Source organism: Mobula birostris, chromosome 1 (genome assembly GCF_030028105.1).
Source record: "Mobula birostris isolate sMobBir1 chromosome 1, sMobBir1.hap1, whole genome shotgun sequence".
Taxonomy (NCBI): Eukaryota; Metazoa; Chordata; class Chondrichthyes; order Myliobatiformes; family Myliobatidae; genus Mobula; species Mobula birostris.
The window spans coordinates 62,656,590-62,684,409 of NC_092370.1; the positions used below are offsets into that span (position 1 = coordinate 62,656,590).

A 27,820-nucleotide genomic window follows, 5' to 3' on the forward strand; every position below is an offset into this window, starting at 1 on the left:
CCTGTACTGAAGCGATTCCTCGAACGGTTTAAATGTGTGTCGCAGGTGCTATGGAAGTGTGCACATTGGTATGTGTATGGGGTGTCTGGGTGAGCATATTTTTTCGGGGTCGCTGGTGGTTGACGGGAGGCTACCTGACTTCGCTGAGTTCCTCCAGCATTTTCTGTGTTTTGCTGAAGATATCCAGCATCTGCAGAATCTCTTGTATGACGGGATCCGTTTACGCCGTTAAACCGCCCATGCTCATTTAGCGCAGTTTTCATTTTCAGATTCTAATTTTGAGCTGCGGCAAACATTTATCTCCTGTTTGATACCATTGAACTGCTTGGAATTATTCACAGAAGGCGGTTGCTAATGTGGTTTGATTGTTTGGTTTGGATTTAAAGTGTCGGTGCCACTGTAATATATATATAAAAACAAGTGAGCGCGGTGTTCTGAGCCACATTCTCTGAATTCCACTGAATGTAAAATGAAGGGTGGGTGAAACTGCAGAACCATTGAGACTTGGCTCAGTTTTTAGCATCACAAAGGCAAAGGGATGATAACAAAGAAAACTGTGGTTTTGCAGGTTTGCTCCTGAATAGTTTGCAGTAATGTGACTCTCGAGCCGTTAAGTGCTACCACCAGTAAGCGCGCCTCTCGCTATTGTTGAAGATCACGAAACTACACCTTCCCCAGTCAATCTTTTGATTGTGCCCACCCAGTACATTATGTAGTGGGGCGTTGGAAACGGGTACACTTCACCTCCACTCTCCTCTAGGGGGCTTTGCAAAATGGGTAGTTCTAGGATTCCGCTACGTGCTGCGAAAGGCCAGTCATGGTGAATAAGTTCTTCAGTCTTAAATGCAATCACTTGTCAAATATATTCTACAGAACGGTCGTCGGGAGAAGGAAAGCAAACACCGAAACGCGCTTTTACTCGTGGGTTAACAGAAAGGATACAAGGATGTGTACGCAAACACGAAGAAATCTGCAGATGCTGGAAATTCAAGCAACACACACACAATGGTGGTGGAATGCAGCAGGCCAGACAGCATCCATAGGAAGAAGCACAGTCGAAGCTTCGGGCCGAGACTCTTTGTCAGGACTAACTGAAAGAAGAGTTAGTGAGAGGATAGTAAAGTTAGGATTGGTGCGGAGGGAGCAGAGAGCAGAGCGTTCAGAAGGAGTGAGGTTGGAATTGGAACAAGGTGTGGTGAAGTCCAGACGGTTGATGTCCCGTCGGCAGTTAATAGTAAGGTTAGGCCCCTTACTAACTCTTATTTTCAGTTAGTCCTGACGAAGGGCCTCGGCCCAAAACGTCGACTGTGCTTCTTCCTATGGATGCTGTCTGGCCTGCTGTGTTCACCAGCATTATTATGTGCATGTTCATGGCAGGCAGCAGGAGACAGTAAGATATTCAGACAGGGTGAATCTGAGAGAGAAATGCAGCACTGACTAAAAAGTAAATTTATGTTACCATATACTACCTCGTAATTTATTTTCTTCCAGCAAAGAAATACAATAGAATTTCAGGAAAAAGATACATAAACAAAGACTGACAACAATCAATGTTCAAAAGAAGACAAGCTATGCAAATAAACAATAAGACCGAGAACCAGCCTCGTAAAGAGCCCTTGAGAGTGAACATGAAAGAGAAATTCGTTACCAACGCTGACAAATCATTGTAGCCACTCATCCCAGCAACCAAACCAAAGAATGTTCCTGCTCCAGTCGGTGGGTTTATGAGGGGTTATTGACCAACTGTAATGGCTTAGAACATCTCAGTTCCATTCTCAATAAGTAATTATGTGGCTTACAGTAATTGGTATTTGCCTTATTGTTGTCAGGTGTACCGAGAGAAAAAAATGTTTTGCAGGCCATCGACACAGATGATTTCGCCATAGCAATAACATTGAGGTGTTACAAAGGAAACACAATAACAGAATGTAGAATGTAGTGCTTATAGTTTCAGAAAAAATACAGAGAAGTAATTAACCTACCGAAAACCCAGGATGTCATAAAGTTATAGAGACTACAGCATAGAAATTGTCCCTTCGGCCCATCTAGTCTATGCTCAACAATTACTCTGCCTAGTTCGATTAACCAGCACCTGAACCATAGCCCTCTGTACCCCTTCCATCCATGTACTTATGCAAACTTCTCAAATGTTGCAACCAAATCTGCATCCACCATTTCTGCTGGCAGCTCATTCCACACTCATACCATCCTCTGAGTGAAGAAACTCCCCCTCAGGTTCTCCTTAAATATTTTACATTTTACCCTTAACTTATGACCTCAGTAGAAATAATCTGCTTGCATTTACTCTGTCTACATGTCTCATAACTTTGTATGCCCTATCAAATGTTAGCTCATGCTCCATGGAATCAAGTCCTAACCTATTGAACCTTTCCCTATAACTCAGGTCATTAATTCCTTGTAAATTTTCTTGGTACTCTTTGAATCTTATTGATATTTGTCCTGTAGCTAGTAAATTCCTTAAGGTTGTTATAACCGGTGGTGATAGTGGGGATAAGCTCCTGCTACCTATTACTGTAAATGCACGTGTCTCAAATAGCTTCTGACAACCAAGTCTAGCTCATGTGTGGCTTAGCTACTAAGCCTTTTGGAATCATTTCTACTAATAGGAGAAGGGGCAAAGGTGGGGTTACTAGTGTTTAAAGCCAGTCACTTTGGGCAGATTGGGCTCCTGAGCTGTGCTTGGCAGCTCATCTCGGAGAAGGGAAGCTCTGAGCTGAAATCTCTTCTGCCTTGCAGCTATGCTCACCCATGGAGAAGGCTTGCAGCTACACTCACCAGTGGGGAAGCCTTGTAGCTACACTCACCCATGGGGAAGGCTTCAGGAGTAACTCTGAAGAAAACTCTGAAGTCCCTTAGGCAGTTCTAAGTTGAGTTTAATGCTGACTGGCAACTCCTGCAATGCCACTGGTGCCAAACTGCATCGGTCTCTGCCATTCAGTTGCGAGGAGAGGGGAAGCCTGCTACATGGGCAACAGCCGGGATGCAACATCCATGGTTGACCCTAACCAATGGAGGACCTGTAGGTAGGTGACCAGAACTGCACAATACTCAAAAATTTGGCCTCAACTATGCCTTATATATACAACTTCAACATAACATGCTAACTCCTGTACTGAATACTCTGATTTATGAAGGTTAATATGCCAAAAGCACTCTTTACAACTTTATCTACCTGTAATGCCACTTCAAAGAATTATAGATCTCTATTTCCAGATCCTTTTGTTCTTCCACACTTCTCAGTACCTTAACCTGGTTTGTCTTCCCAAAATGTAGTGCAGTTGTCTGCATTAAGTTGCATCTGCCACTTTTCAGCCCTGTTTTTTGGTTTTTAGTTTGCCACATTGTCATCCAAATCATTAACATAGATGACAAACACCAACGGACCAAGCAATGATCCCTGTGACACAGCACTAGATACAGGCCTCCAATCAGAGAGGCAGCCATCTAATCTTTGGCTTCTCTTGCTAAGCCATGCTGAATCCAGTTTCCTACTTTATCCTACATCCCCTGCAAGACTTTCTCAAAACCTTGCCAAAGTCCATGAGGATAATATCTAGTGCCTTTCCTTCATCAACTCTCCTGGCAGCTTCTTTAAAAAACTCTGTAAGTCTGGTTAAATAGGTTTTTTGCGTCTGTATTTACTAAGGAAGCTGGCATGAAATCTATGGAATTGAGGGAATCAAGTAGTGAGACCATGGAAACTGTACAGATTGAAAAGGAGGAGGTGCTTGCTGTCTTGAGGAAAATTAAAGTAGATAAATCCCTGGGACCTGACAGAGTGTTCCCTCGGACCTTAAAGGAGACTAGTGTTGAAATTGTGGGGGCCCTGGCAGAAATATTTAAAATGTCGCTGTCTACGGTTGAAGTGCCAGAGGATTGGAGAGTGGCTCATGTTGTTCCGTTGTTTAAAAAAGGATCGAAAAGTAATCCAGGAAATTATAGGCCGGTGAGTTTAACGTCAGTAGTAGGTAAGTTATTGGAGGGAGTACTAAGAGACAGAATCTACAAGCATTTGGATAGACAGGGACTTGTTAGGAAGAGTCAACATGGCTTTGTGCGTGGTAGGTCATGTTTGACCAATCTGTTGGAGTTTTTCGAGGAGGTTACCAGGAAAGTGGATGAAGGGAAGGCAGTGGATATTGTCTACATGGACTTCAGTAAGGCCTTTGACAAGGTCCCGCATGGGAAGTTAGTTAGGAAAATTCAGCCGCTAGGTATACATGGAGAGGTGGTAAATTGGATTAGACATTGGCTCGATGGAAGAAGCCAGAGAGTGGTGGTAGAGAATTGCTTCTCTGAGTGGAGGCCTGTGACTAGTGGTGTGCCTCAGGGATCAGTGCTGGGTCCATTGTTATTTGTCATCTATATCAATGATCTGGATGATAATGTGGTAAACTGGATCAGCAAGTTTGCTGATGATACAAAGATTGGAGGTGTAGTAGACAGTGAGGAAGGCTTTCAGAGCCTGCAGAGGGACTTGGACCAGCTGGAAAAATGGGCTGAAAAATGGCAGATGGAGTTTAATACTGACAAGTGTGAGGTATTGCACGTTGGAAGGACAAACCAACGTAGAACATACAGGGTTAATGGTAAGGCACTGAGGAGTGCAGTGGAACAGAGGGATCTGGGAATACAGATACAAAATTCCCTAAAAGTAGCATCACAGGTAGATAGGGTCGTAAAGAGAGCTTTTGGTACATTGGCCTTTATTAATCGAAGTATTGAGTATAAGAGCTGGAATGTCCTGATGAGGTTGTATAAGGCATTGGTGAGGCCGAATCTGAAGTATTGTGTTCAGTTTTGGTCACCAAATTACAGGAAGGATATAAATAAGGTTGAAAGAGTGCAGAGAAAGTTTACAAGGATGTTGCCGGGACTTGAGAAACTCAGTTACATAGGAAGGTTGCATAGGTTAGGACTTTATTCCCTGGAGCGTAGAAGAATGAGGGGAGATTTGATAGAGGTATATAAAATTATGATGGGTATAGATAGAGTGAATGCAAGCAGGCTTTTTCCACTGAGGCAAGGGGAGAAAAAAACCAGAGGACATGGGTTAAGGGTGAGGGGGGAAAAGTTTAAAGGGAACATTGGGGGGGGCTTCTTCACACAGAGAGTGGTGGGAGTATGGAATGAGCTGCCAGACGAGGTGGTAAATGCGGGTTCTTTTCTAACATTTAAGAATAAATTGGACAGATACATGGATGGGAGGTGTATGGAGGGATATGGTCCATGTGCAGGTCAGTGGGACTAGGCAGAAAATGGTTCAGCACAGCCAAGAAGGGCCAAAGGGCCTGTTTCTGTGCTGTAGTTTCTATGGTTCTATCGTTCTATGGTACCCGACCTACCACACACAAAGCACGTTGACTACCTTAATAAGTCCCTAATCTATCTGAATTCTTTTATATCCTGTACCCTAGAATATTTTCCCCACTACTGAAATCAGGCCTATAATATCTCGGCTTTCTTTTAGAGACTTTTTATAAAACAAACAACATTAGCCCACAGAACACCGGTCCTCTGGCACATCACCTGTGGCTATAGAGGAATTAAATACTTCTGCCAGGGTCCCTGCAATTGTTTCACTAGTCCCACAAGTTCTGAAGGGATACCCTATGAAGCCCTGAGGACTTATCCACCTTAATTTGCCTCAAGAGAGCAAGAACTTACTTTTATGTAATCTGGTATGGTCTATGACTTCACCACTCTTTTCTCTCAGTTCTCTAGTTTCTGTGTCTGTATCCTGAGCAAATACAGAGGCAAAAAAAATCCATTTAAGATCTCCTCCAACTCTTTCAGTCCCACGCATTGATGATTCTGCTGATCTTCAAGCAGAACAACTTTGTCTCTTTCTATTCTTTTAGGAATGAGGTCAGTATGGGTTTGCTTGACTTGTATTAGTTGGCTCTTGTTCCCTATCCTGTTTCTCTCACCACTGCCTCAACAAAAGCAGAAAATGCAGGAAACACTCAAGTCAGGCAGTAACCATGGAAAAAGAAACAAGGCTACGTTTCAACTCAAAAGCCGTTAGAAAGTCCTGGAGAACCACAGCACAGAAACAGGCAGACCACTCAGTCCATGCCAAACCATTTAAACTGCCTTGTCCATTCAACCTACAACCAGACCATAGACCTCCACATTCCTCCCATCCATGTACCTATACAAACTTCTCTTAAATATTAAAATCAAAATCATATCCACCGCTTGTGCTGTCAGCTCATTCCACACTCTCATCACCCTCTGAGTGAAGAAGTTTTTCCTCATGTTCCCCTTAAACATTTCACCTTTCACCCTTAACCTACACCTCTAGTTGTAGTCTCACCCAACCTCGGTGGAAAAAAGCCTGCTGGCGTTTATCCTATCTGTACCCCTCATAATTATGTATACCTCTATCAAATCTCCCTTTGATCTTTTAGGTTCTAGGGAATAAAGTCCAAACCTATTCAATCTTTTCTTATAACTCAGATCCTCCAGTCCCTTAAATATCCTTGGAAATTTTCTCTGTACACTTTCAATCTTATTTACATCTTTCCTGTAGGTAGATTGTCAAAACTGCACACAATGCTCCAAATTAGGCCTCACCAATGTGTTATACAACTTCAACATAACATCCCAACTCCTTCAAAATGCTGGAGGAACTCAGTAGGCTAGACAGCATCAATGGAAAAGAGTAAACAATCAATTTTTTTTGCTCAGACCCTTCATCAGGACTGGAAAGGAAGGGGAGAAATCAGAATAAAGTAGGTCTGGGGAGGGGAGGAAGAAGTACAAGATGGCTGGTGATAGGTGAAACTGGGAGAGGGGAAGCGAGTGAAGTAAAGAGCTGGTTTGTGAGAGAGAGATAAAGGGCTGGAGGAGGGGGTATCTGACAGGAGAGAATAGAAGACCATGGAAGAAATGGAAGTGGCTAGAGGGAAGTGATGGGCAGGTAAGGAGATAAGGTGAGAGAGGGAAACAAGATTGGGGAATGGTGAAGGGAGGAGGGTAATTACCAGAAGTGGAGCAAATGGGTATCTCATTAGTTCTGGAATGAAAAGCCTCATCCTGAGAACAAATGTGGTGGAGATAGAGGAACTTAGAAAAGGAGATGGCATTTTTACAGGTGACAGGTTGGGAAGAGGTATAGACCAGGGAGCTGTGGGAATAAGTGGGTTTATAAAAGTTATCAGTAGATAGACTGTCTCCAGAGATAGAGACAGAGAGATCAAGAAAGGGGAGGGAGGTGTTGGGAATGGACTTCAGGAATGAAGAGCTTCATTCTGACAGCAATGATGTTCTCCTTCTTCAAAGAAAGGGGCTTTGCTTCCTCAACCATCAATGCTACTTTCACCAGTATCTCCTCCATTTCGCACCCATCTGCCCTCACACCAGGGATAGCGTTCCTCTTGTCCTCATCTACCACCTCACTAGCCTCCGCGTCCAGTACATAATTCTCCATAACTTCCGCCATCTCAAAAGTTCATTTATTATCAAAGTATAGAACTCTGAAATCCTTCTTCTCCAGATAGCCATGAAACCAAGGAAGAAAATAATGTCAGCATGATTATCAACCCCCAAATCCCTCCTTCCTGCACAAAAAACTGAACAAAAACGGACAGGCACATCGACCCCCAAATCCCCCTCCCCCTACACAAAAATGTGAACGATCGGACAAGAAACACAGAATATAAAAAATATGAAACTGGAAAAAAATTTATAGTCCAAGTCTATATCCAAATCACAGAAAGCCTGGGTAATATTCTCTGGGCACAGCGGTAGGCCTTATCCTCTCTGGCAGCGAGTGATCCCATCAACGATCAAAAGCAATCAACCCTCTCTGGTAGCAGAGCGATCCTCCAGCAATCAAATGGCAGCCTCCCCTCTCAGGAAACAGAGCGCTCCCCCAGTAATAAAAAGGCAGGCAGCTGGCGCTAATCTTCTGCATTCCCATCAATGTTTCAATCTCCTTAATTGCTTTAATTGGTGAAATGGAGTCAAACATCGGCTTGCTCCCATCCAGCAGTCTTCTGGCCATGAGGTTGCTGCGTGCTGCCTCTGCCTTCCTGAATCCTCTCAGAGACTGCAGAGCACTGAAACACCCAAACCATCTCCAAACCACAAATCACAGGCTCCAACAATTCCAGAACCACGTTAACAAAAAGCAAATGTAAAATACGTAAAAGGAAATGGTATATATGGTTTCATAATCTATCGAGAATATGTTGACAGAAGGAGCTTTGCACACAGTCGCTATCTTCACCAGCTCCAACAGGATCCCGCCACCATGCATATCATTCCCTCCTCCCACTTTCTGCTTTCGACAGGGATTACTTACTAGGTGACTCTCTTACTCATTTGTCCCTCCCCACTGATCTCCCTCCTGGTACTTATTCTTGCAAGCAGAACATGTACCACACCTGCCCCTGCACCTCCTCCTTCACTACCATTCAGGGCCCTAAACAGTTCTTCCATATGAGGCGACACTTCACCTGTGAGTCTTTTGGGATCGTCTACTCTATCTGGTACTCCTGGTATGTATGGCCTCCTGTATGTCGGTGAGACGTGACATAGGTTGGGAGATCGCATTGCCGAGCACCTATGCTCTGTCTGCCAGAAAAAGTTGGATCTCCCCATAGACACCCATTTCAATTCCACCTCCCATTCCCATTTCAAAATATCAGTCCCTGGCCTCCTCTCCTGCCAGAATGAGGCCACACTCAGGTTATATTCATTCTGGGTAGTCTCCAACCTGACGGCATGAACATTGATTTCTCAAACTTCCGATAATTGCCCCCTCTTCAACATTCCTCATTTCTATTTCCTTCCCTCACCTTATCTCCTTACCTACCCATCACTTCCCTCTGGTGCTCCTCCCCATTTCCTATCTTCATGGTCTTCTATTAGATTTCCCCTCCTCCAGCCCTTTATCTCTTTAACCAATCAACTTCCCAGCCCTTTACTTCATCTTCCCCACCCGCTTTCACCCATCACCTGCCACCCTGTAGTTCTTCTTCCCCTTTCTTTCCGGTCCTGAAGAAGGGTCTTGGCCCAAAACATTGAACATTTACTCTTTTCCATAGATGCTGCCTCTGCAGCATTTTATGAGTGTTGCTTTGGATCTCCAGCATCTGCAGCTTTTCTCTTGTTTGTGATCCCACCTCCTGTACTCAATACTTTGATCTATGAAGACCAATATACCAAAAGTTTTCTTTATAACCCTATCTACCTGTACCACCACTTTCAATGAATTAGGGATGTGTGTTCCCAGATCACTTTGTTTTACTGCACTCTTCAGTGCCCTACCATTCACTGTGTAAGACCTATCCTGGTTGGTCCTCCCAAAGTGCAACAACTTGCACTGATCTGCATTAAATTCCATCTGCCATTTTTCAGGCTGTTTTTCCAGCCGGTCCAGATCCCACTGCAAGTTTTGATAGTCTTCCTCACTGCCTACTACCATCAAATTTGCTGATCCAGCTAACGACGTTACCATCCAGATCGTTGATACAGATGATAAACAAAGACTGACCCAGCTCTGATCTCTGCGGCACTTCACTAGTCACAGGCCTCCAGTCAGAGAGGCAACAATCTACTCATACTCTCTTGAATGTCGAGCGACTGAGCCTTCTTGACCAACCTCCCATGTGGGATCTTGTCAAATGCCTTGGTGATGCCCATGTATACAACATCCACTGCCTTGCCTTCATCAACTTTCCTGGCAATTCCTTCAAAAAACTCTATAAAAGTGGTTAGATGTGCCCTACCATGCACAAAGCCAACCTGACTATCACGAATTAATCCCTGCCTATCCAAATACTCATACATATCTGGTCCCTTAGAATACCTTCTAATAACCTTACCACTACTCACAGACCTATAATTTCTTGGTTTATTTTTAAACAGTGGAACAACATTAGCTATCCACTAATCCTCTAGCACCTCACCTGCTGCTAAGGATGATTTAAATATCTCTGGTAGAGCCCCTATAATTTCTGCACTTGCCTTCTGTAGGGTCCAAGGGAACAATTTATAAGATACTTCTGATAACACCTTCTTCACATCCTGCCTCACCTGTTGTCTATTTTTAACATTAAATCTCCATTTTATGTTGTTTGGCTAGCTCAACTGTGCCTTCTAACCTTTCAGATCAGCCTACCATGGGGATCTTGTAAAAAATCTTGCTAATGTCTATGAAGACAACATCTAACTCATTGTGTTCTTCAATCTTTTTAGTTACCTCTTCAAAAATTTCGATCAAATTGATGGAAAATAATATCCCATGCACAAAACTATGCTGACTATTCCTAACCAGTCCTTGCTTTCCCAAATGCAAAATCAATCCTATTCTTGAGAAGGATCTGCTGTGGGAACCCAGAGAGTCAGGCCATATCTGTGGAGGGAAATGGACCATCGATGATTCAGGTTGAGAACTTATGCCTGGACTATTTGTCCCAACCCATAAAGTCAACTGCCTATTTTTTTCCACAGATGCTGCCTGACCCATTCAGTTCTTCCAGCAGCTCATTTTTCACTCCAGGCTCCAGGATCTGCAACCTCCTATGTCTCTTGTTTTTTAGAATCCCTTCCAAGATCTTTGTCATTGATGACCCAAGGCTAAACACGTTTAGTTTCCTGGCTTATCTCATTGCCCTTTTAAAGTAAAGGTATTAGTCTGGTTACTTGTCTTCCAACATCTTACCCATGGTTAACAAGGAAGCAACACCCCTGAAAGTCTTCTCCCACAACATCCTAAGACATACTTGATTAGGGCCTGGGGATTTATCCACCTTTATGCATTTTAAGACCTTCAGCAGCTCCTTTGTAATATTGATATACTCCAGGTTACCACTGTTCCTTCCCCTGAATTTACTAGCTTCTGTGTCCTTCTCCATAGTAAATGAAGATAAATATAAATTGGAGATCCTGTCCATTTCTGTGGTTTCACACAGAGATCATCACATGGATCCTTAAGAAGACCTGGTCTCTCTTTAGCTACCCTTAAGGTACTTAGAGAATCTTTTGGGACTTTCTTTTGTCTTATCTGCTAGAGATATCTCATGGCCCATTTTGCCCTCCTAATTTCCTTCTTAAATGTACTCGTATATACCTTATATTTCTCAAGCTGCCCATACCTGATATATACCCCCTTTTTACCCAATCTTTCTCTTCAACTAGGGTTTCCTAATCTTGCCATCCTTGTCCTACACTTTAACATGCTGGCCCTGAACTCCTATCTTACTTTTAAAAGGCCCCTACATGCCAGATGTCCCTTTAAGTTCAAACAGCCTCCCCCAATCAGCAGTTGAGAGTTTCTGTCTGTCGTGGAAATTAGCCTTACCCCAATTTAAGACTTTAACTTGAGGATCCTTCCATGACTATCTTGAGATTAAGAAAATTATGGTCATAAAGCGTTCCCCCACTGATGCATTATTTCCTAAGAGGAGGTCAAGTGTAACCCCTTGTACGATTGTTTACTCTGGAGTGTCAGAGGCTGAGGGGAGACCTGACTGAAGTTTATGAAATTTTGAGAGGGTAGACATTGTCTTTTTCCCAGAGAGGAAATATTAAATTCTAGAGGGAATAACTCTTATGTGAGAGGGGGAAGGTTTAAAGGAGCTGTGTAGGACAGGATTTACACAGACAGTATTAAGTGCCTGGAACACATTGTGGGTTGTGGCAGAAACGGACACAATAGTGGTGTTTAAGATACATTTAGACAGGCACTTGAACATGCAGGGATGGAAGGGATATGGATCACGTGCAGGCAGGTGGGATGAGATGAATTTGGCAGCATGGTTGATACAGACATTATGGGTTGAAGGCTCTATTCCTGTGCTGTATTCTTCAATGTTTTATATTCTCTAGTAAGGCCACCTACATATTGGTTGAGAAACCTTTAATAAATTTTGCCCTGTTTAATTCCTTACCATTATCTTTCTAGTTTTTAGTTTCATTTTCTGGAAATAATTTTATACCTTCTTCTTAGGCAGTTCCTTGGGATCAAGGATGACTGACACAATTGTAGTTCTTTGAGGTTTGAGGTGATGATAAGGAAAATGTTGGAACAGCAGCCTCTTCTACAAATGTGGCAAAATATTCAGTGTTTGAATATTCCTATCACTCAAACACACTTTTCCTCCATTAGCCTGGGTGTTGAAGGTGATCGTAAATTCCCTCAGTTTGTGAGATGGTATGATTCTTCTATCATTTACAGTGGGCTTAAGTTTCTCAGCGTTATCCCTTCTCTAGTTTGAACAGTCACGAGCTGGATGTTCCAAAGAGTCAAGGACGATATCGCATTTTCTCAAGGAGGCTTTGAGCACATTTTTGAATCTTTTTGTCTTGTCATTTCTTCCTGTTAGAGAGCTCAAAACAAAGGGTCTGTTTAGGAATCTGATGTCAGGCATGTGATTGATCTGGTCTGCCCAATCGAGGCAATTGGGCATTATCAGTGCTGTGGTGTGCAAGAGGACACTAACATTAGTTGCCTTCCCAAAGGCAATGTTTAGGGTATCTTCCCCATGCCTTGGGGTGCTTTCTGTTGGGAACTCTGGTCTCTCAAGCATACAGGAAAGCATGGATCTCTGCTAGCTTGTTTATCATGAATTTCTTGCCATCTTCAAACATGTTTTTCCTCCATTAATCAAAGGCTCTGCCAATGCATTGAAGATGACAGTGTATTTCAACATTGTTGAGAAGAAGCTTCGAACAAAAGAGAAGTGGTCCACTTTGTCCTAGGTCTTGTTGTGAATCTTTATTTTTGGAGGGAGACTTGTAGAGCAAGGAGAGACTGGTAGAGATTCTTGGTTTTGCAGATCTGTGTAGAGCTATCCACTCATCTGTTTCAGTTAATAAGTCGAGGATGTTCAGGAACTTAGCCTCCAAGTGCAAGTAGTCACGTTATCTGCATACTGCAGCTTGACTACAGAGGTTTGGTGATCTTTGTTCTGGAGCATAGTCACCCTCCGTTGAATAGATTCTCATTAGTTTTTAAGAGCAGCTGCAGTCCCATGTGAATTTAGTTGCCCAGGAAATTTCATCTCCATACAATCATAGAGTCATAGAACACTGCAACACAGAAACAGGCCATTTAACCCATCTAGTTCCTGCTAAACTATTATTGGGCCTAGTCCCATCAACCTGCAGCTAGTCTATAGCCTTCCATACCCTTCCCATCCATGTCCTTATCCAAATTCCTCTTAAATGTTGAAATTAAACATATCCACCACTTCCACTGGCAGCTTGTTTCACACTCACCATCCTCTCATGTTCCCCTTAAACATATCACCTCTTACCCTTAACCCATGACCTCTAAGTCTAGCCTCACTCAACCTCAGTGGAAAAAGCTTGCTTGCATTTACCCTATATATATCCCTCATAATTCTGTATACTTCTATTAAATATCCCCACATTCTCATACACTCCAAGGGAAAAACGTCTTGACCTACTCAACTTTTCTTTATAACTCATGTCTTCAAGTCCTGACAATATCCTCCTGTATTTTCTCTGCATTCTTTCAATCTTATTGATAGCTTTCCTGTAGTTAGGTTATCAGAACTCCACACAATACTCCAAATTTGGTCTCACCAATTTATACAACAACATACCATCCCAGCTCCTATACTCAGTAACCATAGAAACTACAGCACAGAACCAGGCCTTTTGGCCCTTCTTGGCTGTGCTGAACCATTTTCTGCCTAGTCCCACTGACCTGCACACGGACCATATCCCTCCATATATCTCCCATCCATGTATCTGTCCAATTTATTCTTAAATGTTAAAAAAGAACCCACATTTACCACCTCATCTGGCAGCTCATTCCATACTCCCACCACTCTCTGTGTGAAGAAGCCCCCCCTAATGTTCCCTTTAAACTTTTCCCCCTCACCCCTAACCCATGTCCTCTGGTTTTTTTCTCCCCTTGCCTCAGTGGAAAAAGCCTGCTTGCATTCACTCTATCTATACCCACCATAATTTTATATGTACTTTGATTTATGAAGGCCAATGTGTCAAAAGCTCTCATTATGACCCTAACTACCTGTGACACCACTTTTAGGGAATTACGGATCTGAATTCCAAGATCCCTCTGTTGTACTACGTTCCTCAGTGACCTACCCTGGTTTGTCCTCTCAAAGTGATGCACCTCATACCTGTCTGCATTAAATTCAACCTGCCATTTTTACGGCTGGTCCAGATCCCTCTGCAAGTTTTGATAACCTTTCTCCCTTGATCTTGTTGTCATCTTTAAATTTGCTGATCCATTTTATACTTGCTTTATGCTGGCAATGTAAGCATGACACTAACCAATGAGTTTACAATAGAGCCAATCTTAATGAAGACTGGTGCCAAATAATATTGCATCATTGGCCTTGTAATTTTCATCTTCTCCATTGAACTGTCTCATTATTTTAGCTACTAATATCAGCAGGGGAATGAGAGATCTATTCATGTCATGCCCTTCCTGAATGGAGGTCATAAATAGTGCAAAATGGATACAGAACATAGACTCAAACAGGACCTTCAGTCCAACTGGTCCTTGCTAACCATGACTGCATCTAAACTAGCACCATTTGCCATTTCCCATATCCTTCATAAACCTTTCCTATCCCTATATCTGGCTGTCGTAAATACGCTTGTAGATAGGAAAGGATATGGGAAGAATTGTTTTTTGTAAGTTCAGTTTTATCAGGGTTGAAAATGAGAGAAGGCTGAGATAGCTTTGGAATAGTTGAATTTAGAATTAATTTAGAAATAACAAAGGCATGGATAGAGTTTTCTGCTGCTCATGAGCAATGGTGAGTGGTGGGGTGATGGCGAAGGGAAAATTGAGTTATTTTCTGGAGATGGAAATAGGCATTCTTATTCTTGCAGTAAAAACTCATCTCTGGTCCAAATATAAATCTAAGATTACTAACAAGTGAATTGAATTTTAAAAGCTCCTGTGGAAGAGAATTCGCTTCTGGCAAGGGTAAAATATTCTTAGTTGGGTGCAAAGACAATGCATTTGGACATCCCAGTATTTAGTTGGAGGAACTGCTTGCCTAGAATTACTTGACAGTGTAGCAAACTAGTGATAAAAATTTCAATCGGCATTTTGTAGAAAGTAATTTTAAACCTATATGAAATCTCAGTTTAGATTGTTTCAGGGAGCCTGTGGCAACGCAGTGAAAAGTTGCCGCTAATCTTCGTGATTTAGGAAAGGGAAAAGTAATCAGCAACCTTCACTGCTGAAATGATGCACAGTGGCAACACTCCCTTTCTTGGCTGAGGACAATGCTGACATTTATTTTCAAAGCTCAGCTTGGAATAATGCCCAATTAAGTGAGATACCAAAAATTCTTGCCACTATTGAAGCTGTTATAAAGGACAGATCACCAATTCATGCATCCATGGGGTCTCAGTACACAGATTATACAATATATCAGAATCCCTCATACCTTCCTGAGTGCTTTGATTGCTTTCCTCTGTCACTTATGTAAAAATATGTGTGGATGTCAGCAGGGGACTTGGTTGTCTTCCTTTTCTAATTAAATAACCCGACAATAATAAATGTCTAAAACAGGTCACTTATTGAAGGATTTAAGGACTGTATTCCTGCAGTATATCCCATCTGGAGTTTGTACTTTCAGAACATGCCATATTATTAGTTGGTAAAGAATTTCAGAGAACATATTGCACAGAGGTGTGATTTTAATTAAGTAGTTTTTTATATAATGGCAAACATTCAGTTATTTACATTATTTTATTAATTAAACTTTTTCAATGTACCAACTATTTTGAAATTTGAGTGGAATCCACTTTCTGGCTTATTCAGTAATTTGCTTTCTCTATTCAACATCTTTTCTATTAATTGGAAATACCCCTTACAGAGAAATCCTTCATGTCATTGATATGTTAAGGAATGCATATACATTTAAACAATAAATACAAATGAGGTAACAAAAATTAACAACTTTCAAATAAACAATATAGTATAATCTAGCATAATATTACAACATTCATATTAAAATATAACCAGTAACAGGTTACTTGATAGGAACTTTTATTGGAACAAAATTTTCATAGTTTTCAATGAACAGCCAGTTGCCGCCAGGTTTTAATCTACATTGCACAAATGATTTTTTTTTCTTTTCACACTTGGTGGGAAGTAACATTATTCACAGTTATTAACTTTCACAAGCAGTCTATGTATTCCAGTAGAACAGTTCTACAGATACATACTTGTATAAAAAGGAATGCAGGGTGACATCCACATTTAGCCCCTTTCAGCTCTGGTGAATACAAAGGTGTGAGAGAGGGTAAAGCCTATTATCGAGGCCACAAGTCTGGAGAACAAACAAGTGCTCTCACTGTGTCAAAGACAAAGAAAGTACCATTTCCAAATAAAATGCTTGGGTTTGCTTTCTGCTAAATTCACGGCAAAGGTTCACCACTGAAGAACATAGCCTTTGAAATTTCAAATTAATACCATGCACATTTAACAAATAATACTCAGTAAACTTTCTGTGGAAGCGAACAGCAGTGAGTATGGCGGACTGAGAAAAAATTTACTGCCTCAAGAAATACATACATTTGCTTCATTAAAAGTAATTCATTTTCATCAGACATATTATAGGCACAGATTAATGAATTTTGGCAAATGCATCGGCAACCTAGGTCCCCAACTCATTTAGAATACAATAGATACTGGAAAAAGGAAGCGCTCAGCTCACTGGTAAATTATGTGTACCTGATATCTTTACTACAGGACATCGTTAGACACATTTCAATCAAAAACATGTGCAAACAATAACAGTGAGTAAGAAGATTAGATATTGTGGATCAAAGGGAAATTGATAAAGGGTACAGCTATAAAAAATCAGACTTGTGAAAGTCAGATCAGTTTGTACAGCTTAGCATTTCCACAAAGAAATCCATAGCCCTTACCTACTGAATTTCATAAGCGTCACAGTCTTGACTGGTTATACCTTTCAAAGGTTTGTGTATTCATTACATCACCCTAATGGTTCAATTAAAAATACATTGCTTTTCATTTTTCCAAATGTTATTCTAAACTATTGTCTATTAAAACGTGGTAGTAAGAAACACTCCAGTGTCACCAATGAATTTGCACGGTAGCAGGTAGCACAAAGATTTGGAAGTCCCTTTCATTTACACTATCTCTGGTGTTGTCTGCAAGTATCACAGGTTTATCATTCCCACTTTCTAAGCTGTTTGACCAACTGCCTTAGCATAACGATGATTCACAAGACTCCTTTAAATTTTGCCATTAGCGAATTTAATTTACGTTTAATCCAACATTGCAACCCTTGAAAGTGAAAGTCTCTGAAGGTTATGCACTTCAATAGCAACACAATGCCAGTGGTTCTTGCCTTTTACACATGGAGCTGTTAGCATTTATATGTTTACGGCTGTCAAAATCCAATTACAAAAGTGAGTTGTTGAGAGTAATGCATTCCATCTATCCATCTATTTTGAAATAAACGACCATGATCCTAAGTCCTAACATCTAGATTAGGAAGACACCAACATCCTTTCATCATAATTGAAGTTTCTATTGCTGTGCACGTATGATTTTTATTTTTTCCCCATTCATTTACTTAAACTATTGTCAGTACTTGAAACGTTACTATATATGTGGATGAGTTAATGGAGCTAGAACACTGGAAAGGAGTTTCAAAAAGCAACTGCAAGAACAATTAGAGTGAAGCCATGCAAATGACATGGCAATTAGCAAATATTTTACGTAGCTAAACATTAATGGTAGAATATGCTAAAACTGTTTACAGATTTTTTAACCTGGGTTTAGTAATATTGCCACACCTGCTCATAATTGTCCTGATTCTTAATGTTCTTCCAGAGGGTTAAAGTGATACAGACATTAGGATGTATCTCTAATGAAACTGTAACACGGATATGTTACAACCAGCTCTGTGATTTAAAGTTATCACCATTCCTCTGCAGTGCAGTTTATAGTCTGGTCTGGGCCTCTGGGATATAAATCTCAATACTGTCTGCACTCTCTGTGGCAGAATTCTGTCTTACTGATGCAGCCCGTTTGGCAGCCATTAGACGCTTCCGTGCTTCCTGCCTTTGTTTCTCTGTGGCATCAAGAGACTTTTCACGTTTCAGGGGTACCTGACCCTTTGGGGGCTTCTTTGGCACGGGAGGGGGAATCCTTTTCTCCTGCAGAAATAAATATATGAGTGATTTAGAAGCTTGTTTTTTGCAGATAGGTATGACAAAGCACAACTATGCTGTTGCATACAGTTAGCAGAAGCCCACTACACCTGGCAACATTGCTGCTGTAGTTTCATCAGGCAACATGTCAAATCAGTATCATAATTACTCAAGCATCATAGAACAATAAACCACCCCAACTCATCACCAATTCACACAGCAATTATCCTGTACTCTGGTGTAATACATTACCCAGCTACACAGTGTCAACAGGATCTCTCTGGACAAGGAGGAAGAAGAGAAGTGGAATGTTCTTGTGATTTTGCTGGCTTGTATTCAACCTTGGGTTCTTGATTAAATCAGAAATGTTTTATATATAAGCAAACAAACCAGAATGTTACGGGATTGGACAATTTGTCTTGTTTTCTAATAATAATAAGGCTTATTGGCAGCTGTCTTGCTCAAGTCAGTGAATTGTAGATTAAAGTGCTTAGACGCTTGGGTACGTTATATGCGGGGAAAGAAGTGCTGTAACTGTAGCAGATGACAAATTAAATCGAATACACATTTGTGGAAAAGAGCCTTTGGCACAATTAGAAGAATAATCTCACATTTTACAAGCAATATACACAAATATTTTCAGATGATTGCCATATTGGTAGGGTTGGTTTTGCATGTAATGTAATTATTCAGTTTAATTTTGCAGACTATAATCAGTGTGTGATACAGATATGAGGACAATGTTGTTAAACTGGTTTTGAAAGTTGCAGCTAATGCCATGTGTTTAAACCACAAGGAGATCACACCGTTGGCACTTAACTTGTCCCACCTTGACACACTCAACAGTGCTTAATCCAACTGAGTGTGATACCTGCTGTTTTAATTAGATGATTCCAGTTTAATAACCCAATGGTATGAGCTTCAGAAACCTCACTATATGATGTGCAATTGACTCAACAGGTCAGTCCAGGGTGAAATAGACCCCTCTTCAATCGTCAATGATATCTAGTATTCACCTAGCATGGTTTCCAACTGCCTTAGGAGCGCAGAACTGAGGCAACGACACAGGAAGTGTAATTTCAGTTTATTCTTTATGACAACTGGCCTCGTTGTGTTTGTGCAACTACACATCAATTAAGTAAAAGCACACACGTAAGAGATGGCTTTAACTGGTGTATTCACATTGCAGTGAGAGAGAGAGAGAGAAAGCACAATGTGCATACATGGACAACAGATCAATATGCATGCATAGACAACAACCTATGTAGTGCTAAGGGGATTCATTGCTCTAAAAGAGATAGATCCATACATTACACTTCCTTCCCCATTGGATTAATGCAACATCTCTACAGTATATGTACAAAACATTCAATTTCTCTTTCATAAGCCATATTGCCAATAAACATGCTTCCACAATAACAGTTCATAACTAACTTCACTCTTCTAAAGATTCAGTCTTTTGGGTGGCACTCTGTTTCTCTCAGAATAGCTCCTCTGAACCTCTGGAGTGGCATTAGGTTTGGCAGGTGTCTTGTCAAAGACAACATTCTTGGAGTTGGCTATCCTTGCATGGTGATGTCTAGACGTTTGACAATGTCAGATCATTCCTTGTTTCTCTTTGTATTTCAGAATTCGTTACTGGCAACCGGTCCACCAATACCATGTGGAACAATTCCGGTGGGTCACAGTATGAAGACTTTTATTCTTCATTTGAGACAGTGTGACAAGCCATCAGCTTTGCTGTGTTGTTTGGTATCCTTGAACTGGATGTCACAATAGTGGGCTCCTAGGAACAATGCGCAATGTTGTAACTGGGTAGCAGACATCACTGGAATTCCCTTCCCAGGATTCAAAATGGACACAAGGGGCTGGATATCTGTCACTAGTGTAAACTTTTGTCTGTAGAGGTAGTGGTGGAACTTCTTTATTCCCCATACTAGACCAAGGGCCTCTTAGTCAATCTGTGTGTAGTTGCTTTCTGTGCTCTTCAGTGATCTTAAAGCAAATGCAATCGGATGTTCAAACCCAGCTTTCATAATGTGTGACAAAACAGCACCAGTGCCATAAGGGGTCACATTGCATGCCTGTCTGATGGGCAGGGATGGGTCATAATGGGTGAGCAGTTCACTGGATGTTATTAGTATTTTTGTTTCCTTGAATGCTTTTTCACAACTTTTTGACCATTCCCAGTTTGTTCCTGTCTGCAACAGTGCATTCAATGGGTACAGCACTGTAGCAATGTTTGGGAGGAACTGGTGGTAGTAGTTTACAAGGCCCAAGGATGACCTGAGTTGTAACATATTTTCCAGTTTGGGTGCCTGTAGCACTGCTTAGGTCTTCTGTTGTGACTTATGTAAGCCGTGCTTGTCAATGATGTCCAAAATATGAGGTTTCATTCTTGAACAACTCACATTTCTCTCTCTTTGTGCACAGACCATACTCATTCAACCTGGTAAGCACTTTATCAAGGTTCTGGAGGTGCTCTTCATCATTTCTGCCAGTCACAATGATGTCATCAAAGTAACATTGTGTTCCTGGGATATCTTGGAGCACTTGGTCCATTGCTCTTTGCTCAATTGCTGGAGCTGATGCATGCCAAAGGTGAGATGATTATACTGGCACATTCCCTTATGAGTGTTGATTGTGAGGAACTTCCTGCTTGCCTCCTCAATCTCCATATAGAAACATAGAAACATAGAAAATAGGTGCAGGAGTAGGCCATTCGGCCCTTCGAGCCTGCACCGCCATTTATTATGATCATGGCTGATCATCCAACTCAGAACCCCGCCCCAGCCTTCCCTCCATACCCCCTGATCCCCGTAGCCACAAGGGCCATATCTAACTCCCTCTTAAATATAGCCAATGAACTGGCCTCAACTGTTTCCTGTGGCAGAGAATTCCACAGATTCACCACTCTCTGTGTGAAGAAGTTTTTCCTAATCTCGGTCCTAAAAGGCTTCCCCTTTATCCTCAAACTGTGACCCCTTGTTCTGGACTTCCCCAACATCGGGAACAATCTTCCTGCATCTAGCCTGTCCAATCCCTTTAGGATTTTATATGTTTCAATCAGATCCCCCCTCAATCTTCTAAATTCCAACGAGTACAAGTCCAGTTCATCCAGTCTTTCTTCATATGAAAGTCCTGCCATCCCAGGAATCAATCTGGTGAACCTTCTTTGTACTCCCTCTATGGCAAGGATGTCTTCCCTCAGATTAGGGGACCAAAACTGCACACAATACTCCAGGTGTGGTCTCACCAAGGCCTTGTACAACTGCAGTAGTACCTCCCTGCTCCTGTACTCAAATCCTCTCGCTATAAATGCCAGCATACCATTCGCCTTTTTCACCGCCTGCTGTACCTGCATGCCCACTTTCAATGACTGGTGTATAATGACACCCAGGTCTCGTTGCACCTCCCCTTTTCCTAATCGGCCGCCATTCAGATAATAATCTGTTTTCCTATTTTTGCTACCAAAGTGGATAACTTCACATTTATCCACATTAAATTGCGTCTGCCATGAATTTGCCCACTCACCCAACCTATCCAAGTCACTCTGCATCCTCTTAGCATCCTCCTCACAGCTAACACTGCCACCCAGCTTCGTGTCATCCGCAAACTTGGAGATGCTGCATTTAATTCCCTCATCCAAGTCATTAATATATATTGTAAACAACTGGGGTCCCAGCACTGAGCCTTGCGGTACCCCACTAGTCACCGCCTGCCATTCTGAAAAGGTCCCGTTTATTCCCACTCTTTGCTTCCTGTCTGCTAACCAATTCTCCATCCACATCAATACCTTACCACCAATATCATGTGCTTTAAGTTTGCACACTAATCTCCTGTGTGGGAGCTTGTCAAAAGCCTTTTGAAAATCCAAATATACCACATCCACTGGTTCTCCCCTATCCACTCTACTAGTTACATCCTCAAAAAATTCAATGAGATTCGTCAGACACGATTTTCCCTTCACAAATCCATGCTGACTTTGTCCGATGATTTCACCGCTTTCCAAATGTGCTGTTATCACATCTTTGATAACTGACTCCAGCAGTTTCCCCACCACCGACGTTAGGCTAAACGGTCTATAATTCCCCGGTTTCTCTCTCCATCCTTTTTTAAAAAGTGGGGTTACATTAGCCACCCTCCAATCCTCAGGAACTAGTCCAGAATCTAACGAGTTTTGAAAAATTATCACTAATGCATCCACTATCTCTTGGGCTACTTCCTTAAGCACTCTAGGATGCAGACCATCTGGCCCTGGGGATTTATCTGCCTTCAATCTCTTCAATTTACCTAACACCACTTCCCTACTAACAAGCATTTCGCTCAGTTCCTCCACCTCACTGGACCCTCTGTCCCCTACTATTTCTGGAAGATTATTTATGTCCTCCTTAGTGAAGACAGAACCAAAGTAATTATTCAATTGGTCTGCCATGTCCTTGCTCCCCATAATCAATTCATCTGTTTCTGTCTGTAGGGGACCTACATTTGTCTTTACCAGTCTTTTCCTTTTTACATATCTATAAAAGCTTTTACAGTCAGTTTTTATGTTCCCTGCCAGTTTTCTCTCATAATCTTTTTTCCCCTTCCTAATTAAGCCCTTTGTCCTCCTCTGCTGAACTCTGAATTTCTCCCAGTCCTCAGGTGAGCCACTTTCTCTGGCTAATTTGTATGCTGCTTCTTTGGAATTGATACTATCCCTAATTTCTCTTGTCAGCCACGGGTGCACTACCTTCCTTGATTTATTCTTTTGCCAAACTGGGATGGACAATTGTTGTAGTTCATCCATGCAACCTTTAAATGCTTGCCATTGCATATCCACCGTCAATCCTTTAAGTGTCATTTGCCAGTCTATCTTAGCTAATTCACGTCTCATACCTTCAAAGTTACCCCTCTTTAAGTTCAGAACCTTTGTTTCTGAATTAACTATGTCACTCTCCATCTTAATGAAGAATTCCACCATATTATGGTCACTCTTACCCAAAGGGCCTCTCACGACTTACAGGCTTGCAATAAGTCAATCTTTGAATGCCTCTCTGCACCTGACAAAGACGCAAAAATGTCCTCTATTCATGGCAGGACATTCTGCACAGTATGCAGCACTGGGCTGATGATCACTTTGAAATCCCCACAAACACAAATGACTCTGGCCTTCCCTTTCTTGATCACTGGGACAATGGGCAGGACCCAATTGCTCCACTCAACCTTGGAGAGAATTCTAGATGCCTCCAAGCTCTGAAGTTTACCATCCACTTTAGGGCATAGTGTGTAAGGTACTGGACGTGCTTTATGGAATCTTGGTGTTGCTGCTTCATCCAGTTTAATTCTGGCCTTTTTTGCCTTTGAGTTTACCAATCCCCTTCTCAAACACCCTCTCATTAGTCGGTCTCTGATTAGTGCTACCATTTGGGCTGCAGTTGCCTATTGATGTCACACTGAGAGCTTTGAATGCGTGCCACTCTAGTTGGATTTTTCTCAACCATTCAGGTCCAAAAAGTGCTGGCCCTCCATTTTTCAATACATAAAGCTTAAACTGCTGTGTTTGGCCTCCATACTTCACTTTCACTTTCAGCTTGCCTTTGGGAGACACTTTTTCCCCTGTGTAGGTCGTTAGCATCCCTGAGGTCTTCTCTAATGGTATCCTAGAAAACTGTCTGTTGTAGTCAGCGTCTGAAATTATAGAGAAAGCTGACACTGTATCCAGCTCCACTTTCAGTTAGACTAGACACATTTATTATAATCCTTCTGCTTCAGTAATACTATGCAGTTCTAGGCATGACAACTCACCTTTATCATACTCTGTTGCCTGTTTCAGATTTGGTCACTTCATGCATTTGCTTAGTTTTGTGTGTAAAACTTTTCATGGGGTGGTTTTTCTCTTTGATTGTGCTCTTTGTCTGTCTTGCACACTCCCTCTATGTGACGTCTGTGATACTTTCTGCAAACTTACTTCAATGGTTGGTAAGTTAATGGAGAAGATCCTGAGAGACAGGATTTATGAACATTTAGAGAGGCATAATATGATTAGGAATAGTCAGCAGGTTGAAGGCAGGTTGTGCCTTACAAGCCTGATTGAATTTTTTGAGGATGTGACTAAACACATTGATGAAAGTAGAGCAGTAGATGTAGTGGATATGGATTTCAGCAAAGCATTTGATAAGGTGCCCCATGCAAGGCTTATTGAGAAAGTAAGGAGGCATGGGTTCCAAGGGGACATTGCTCTGTGGATCCAGAACCGGCTTGCACACAGAAGGGTAAGTGTGGTTGTAGATGGGTTATATTCTGCATGGAGGTCAGTGACCAGTGTTGTGCATCTGTTCTGGGACCCCTACTCTTCATGAATTTTATAAATGACCTGGATGAGGAAGTGGAGGGATGGGTTAGTAAATTTGCTGATGACACAAAGGTTGGGGGTGTTGAGGGTAGTGTGGAGGGCTGTCAGAGGTTACAGCGGGACATCGATAGGATGCAAACCAAGGCTGAGAAGTGGCAGATGGAGTTCAACCCAGGTAGGTGTGAGGTGGTTCATTTTGGTAGGTCAAATATGATGGCAAAATATAGTATTCATGATGAAACTCTTGGCAGCATGGAGGATCAGAGGGATCTTAGTGTCTGAGTCCATAGGACACGCAAAGCTGCTGCGCAGGTTGACTCTATGGTTAAGAAGGCATATGGGTGCATTGTCCTTCATCAACTGTGGGATTGAGTTCAAGAGCCGAGAGGTAATGTTACAGCTACATAGGACCCTAGTCAGACCCCACTTGGAGTACTGTGCTCAGTTCTGGTCACCTCACTACAGGAAGGATGTGGAAACTATAGAAAGGATGCAGAGGAGATTTACAAGGATGATGCTTGGATTGGTGAGCATGCCTTATGAGAAAAGGCTGAGTGAACTTGGCCTTTTCTTCTTGAAGTGACAGAGGATGAGAGGTGACCTGATAGAGGTATATAAAATGATGACAGGCATTGATCGTGTGGATAGTCAGAGGCTTTTTTTCCCAGGGCTGAAATGGCTAATGTGAGAGGACACGGTTTTAAGGTGCTTGGAAGTAGGTACAGAGGAGATGTTGGGGTAAGTTTTTTTACGCAGAGAGTAGTGAGTGTATGGAATGGGCTGCCAGCAATGGTGGTGGAAGTGGATACAATAGGGTCTTTTAAGAGGTTCCTGGATAGGTACATGAAGCTTAGAAAAATAGAGGGCTATGGGTAACCTGAGGTAATTTCTAAAGTAAGTAGATGTTCGGTACATCATTGTGGGTTGAAGGGCTTGTATCATGCTGTAAGTTTTCTATGTTTTTATGTTTCTAAACTCTTTCTTTGAACCAACAGTCATTTGTATCATGGGAGGATTTGCAACATCGATGACATTTTTGACTTTTTATACCATTCAGGGGCATTTTGTGCATTTCACATTCTAAACTCTTTTTCTGTAGTACTGCTGCATCCTTTGCTGCAGTCTCTAACGATATTGCCATGGTCAATGCCTATTCTAAGGTTTGGTCTCTTTCTGCCAGTAGCCTCTTTTGAGGGTTTTGACTATGCTTGCCACATACAAGCCTTTCCCTTAATGCATCAGAGAGTCCATCTTTAAAGTCACAGTACTGGGAAAGTTTTCACGGTTCTGCAATGTATTCAGAAATGCTTTCATCCTTTGACTCTTTCCTTTTGTAAAATCTAAATATCTCAGCTATTACCAGTGGTTTAGGACTCAAGTGATTTTGTAAAATTGTAACAATTTTTGTCGAATGTCTTATTTGCTGATTTTTCAGGTGTCACTAAGTTGTGTAAGAGACTATACATTCTAACACCCATCAAGCTAAGAAGCACGAGGGCTTTCTTTTACTCATCCTCATTGTTCGTGTTACAATACATTTCAACCCTCTCGATGTATGATGCACAGCCTTCATGAGCACAATCAAATTCATCAACTTTACTGACTAAAGCCCTTGATCAATATCTTCATGTCCTCTTTCAACACAGGAGAATTCTGAGAGGAAGCTAATGTAGTTCAATTATTCAAGAAGGGAAATAGGGATAATCCTGGAAACTTAAGACCAGTGAGTATCATGCCAGTGGTAGGGAAGTTACTGGAGTGGATTCTTAGGAATAGGACTTATGAGCAATTTGAAACCCATAGCCTGATTAGGGACAGTCAGCATGGCTTTATACAAGGCAAGTTGTTCTTAGTAACTTGATTGAGTTTTTTTGTGGAGCTGATGAAGGTGATTGATGAAAGTAGAGCCATGGATGTTGTCTACATAGACTTTAGTAAGATGTACGAAACGATCTCTCAATGAGCGGTGCCTTAGGAATACAGCGTTCATTATTAAGGACCTAGAGCACCCGGGGCATGCCCTTTTCTCAATGTTACCATCAGGTAGGAGATACAGAAGTCTGAAGGCGCACACACTCAGTGATTCAGGAACAGCTTCTTCCCCTCTGCCATCCAATTTCTATATAGATATTGAACTCATAAACACTACCTCACTAATTTTTTATTTCTGTTATTTTGCACTTCTTATTTTAACTTAACTATTATATATATATACACACACTTAAAGTAACTCAGTTTTTTTGCTCTATATTTATTTATTGTGTATTTCATTGTACTGCTGCCATAAAGTTAACAAATTTCACAACATATGCCGATGATATTAAACCTGATTCTGATGAAGACACGAGGTGTATTGAATCTCATGGAATTATTGGGCAGAGAGCTTGCTGTTATTTTCACCATGGTTTCTACTAAAAACTCCACACAATGAAGCCACCCCAAAAAAACTACACATCTTGAACAATACTGCAAATGAGAGAGTTGCATTGTTTTTGTATTACTGGGATACCTTCTTTTCAGGAAGTTCCACCTGCTTCCAACTGTTTGCCTTGAGTTGATGCAGCTCATCAAATTTCATACTGACATTTTCAATTGACAACTGTAGCATATCCCAAAATCCTGCCAAGTCTTGGGAGGTCAGTCGAGGACATGCATTTGGATTCTGAGAAGAACAGGAAAAGAACGTGTAAGCTTTTCACTTATTGTCTTCTTCTAGGAACACACACACATAGATGTATGCACTTTTATGGTTAGTAGATCCTTTGTTTGTCAAGTTCTGCAATTCTTGTTAAAATATTTAAGTAAAGCACTTCAAAACCAGAATAGTAAACTATTTGAGTATGTTACTCGCTGTGAATACAAGCTAGTAGTCTCATGGTTACAGTGACTCAGCGAAAAGATGAGAAGGAATGCAGAATAAAGCAATATTCACATACCATATTTTCTTCACACAGTCCACTGAACTGTTGGAACTTCTGGGACATCAGGAGCTGAGCACTTCCAACTGCACTTCGGATTTTCCCCAAAACTACAGTAAAGCAATGGGCAGAGTAAGTGACGTTCGATGGACTCCAAATAAATGATATTACATCATAAACTTGTATTTAATATATAAACAATTGATGCATGATGTTCCTCTGATATGACAATATGAAAACTCACATTTAATTAAATAATTAAATGCTTTGGATTGCTAAAATGTATTGAAGTAAAATTAAATGCATCATTCTAATACTAATTTTCAGGGTATCTAAATTCAATTATATTTTCCGTTAAATAAATATTCAAAGAGCTTGTGTGTGCTGGAAA

At 41.4% G+C, this 27,820-nt stretch overlaps 1 protein-coding gene and 1 long non-coding RNA gene across 2 annotated transcripts in view; one reads left to right on the forward strand and one right to left on the reverse strand.

Annotated features, from left to right (window-relative positions):
- LOC140196598 (uncharacterized) lies at window positions 1–27,781 on the forward strand. Its single transcript, XR_011885761.1, has 5 exons — window positions 1–68; window positions 1,492–1,716; window positions 19,807–19,854; window positions 20,611–20,778; window positions 27,466–27,781. It is a non-coding gene; the product is annotated as an uncharacterized lncRNA (long non-coding RNA).
- dlgap1a (discs, large (Drosophila) homolog-associated protein 1a) overlaps window positions 15,745–27,820 on the reverse strand; it is a 334,277-nt gene continuing 322,201 nt past the window's right edge. Inside the window, exons 9-11 of the mRNA XM_072256043.1 lie at window positions 27,448–27,539; window positions 27,021–27,173; window positions 15,745–18,183 (exon numbers count right to left, since the gene is read on the reverse strand). Coding sequence (XP_072112144.1) covers window positions 17,968–18,183; window positions 27,021–27,173; window positions 27,448–27,539 — 461 coding nt within the window. The 3' untranslated portion in view covers window positions 15,745–17,967. The remainder of the gene's footprint in view (window positions 18,184–27,020; window positions 27,174–27,447; window positions 27,540–27,820) is intronic.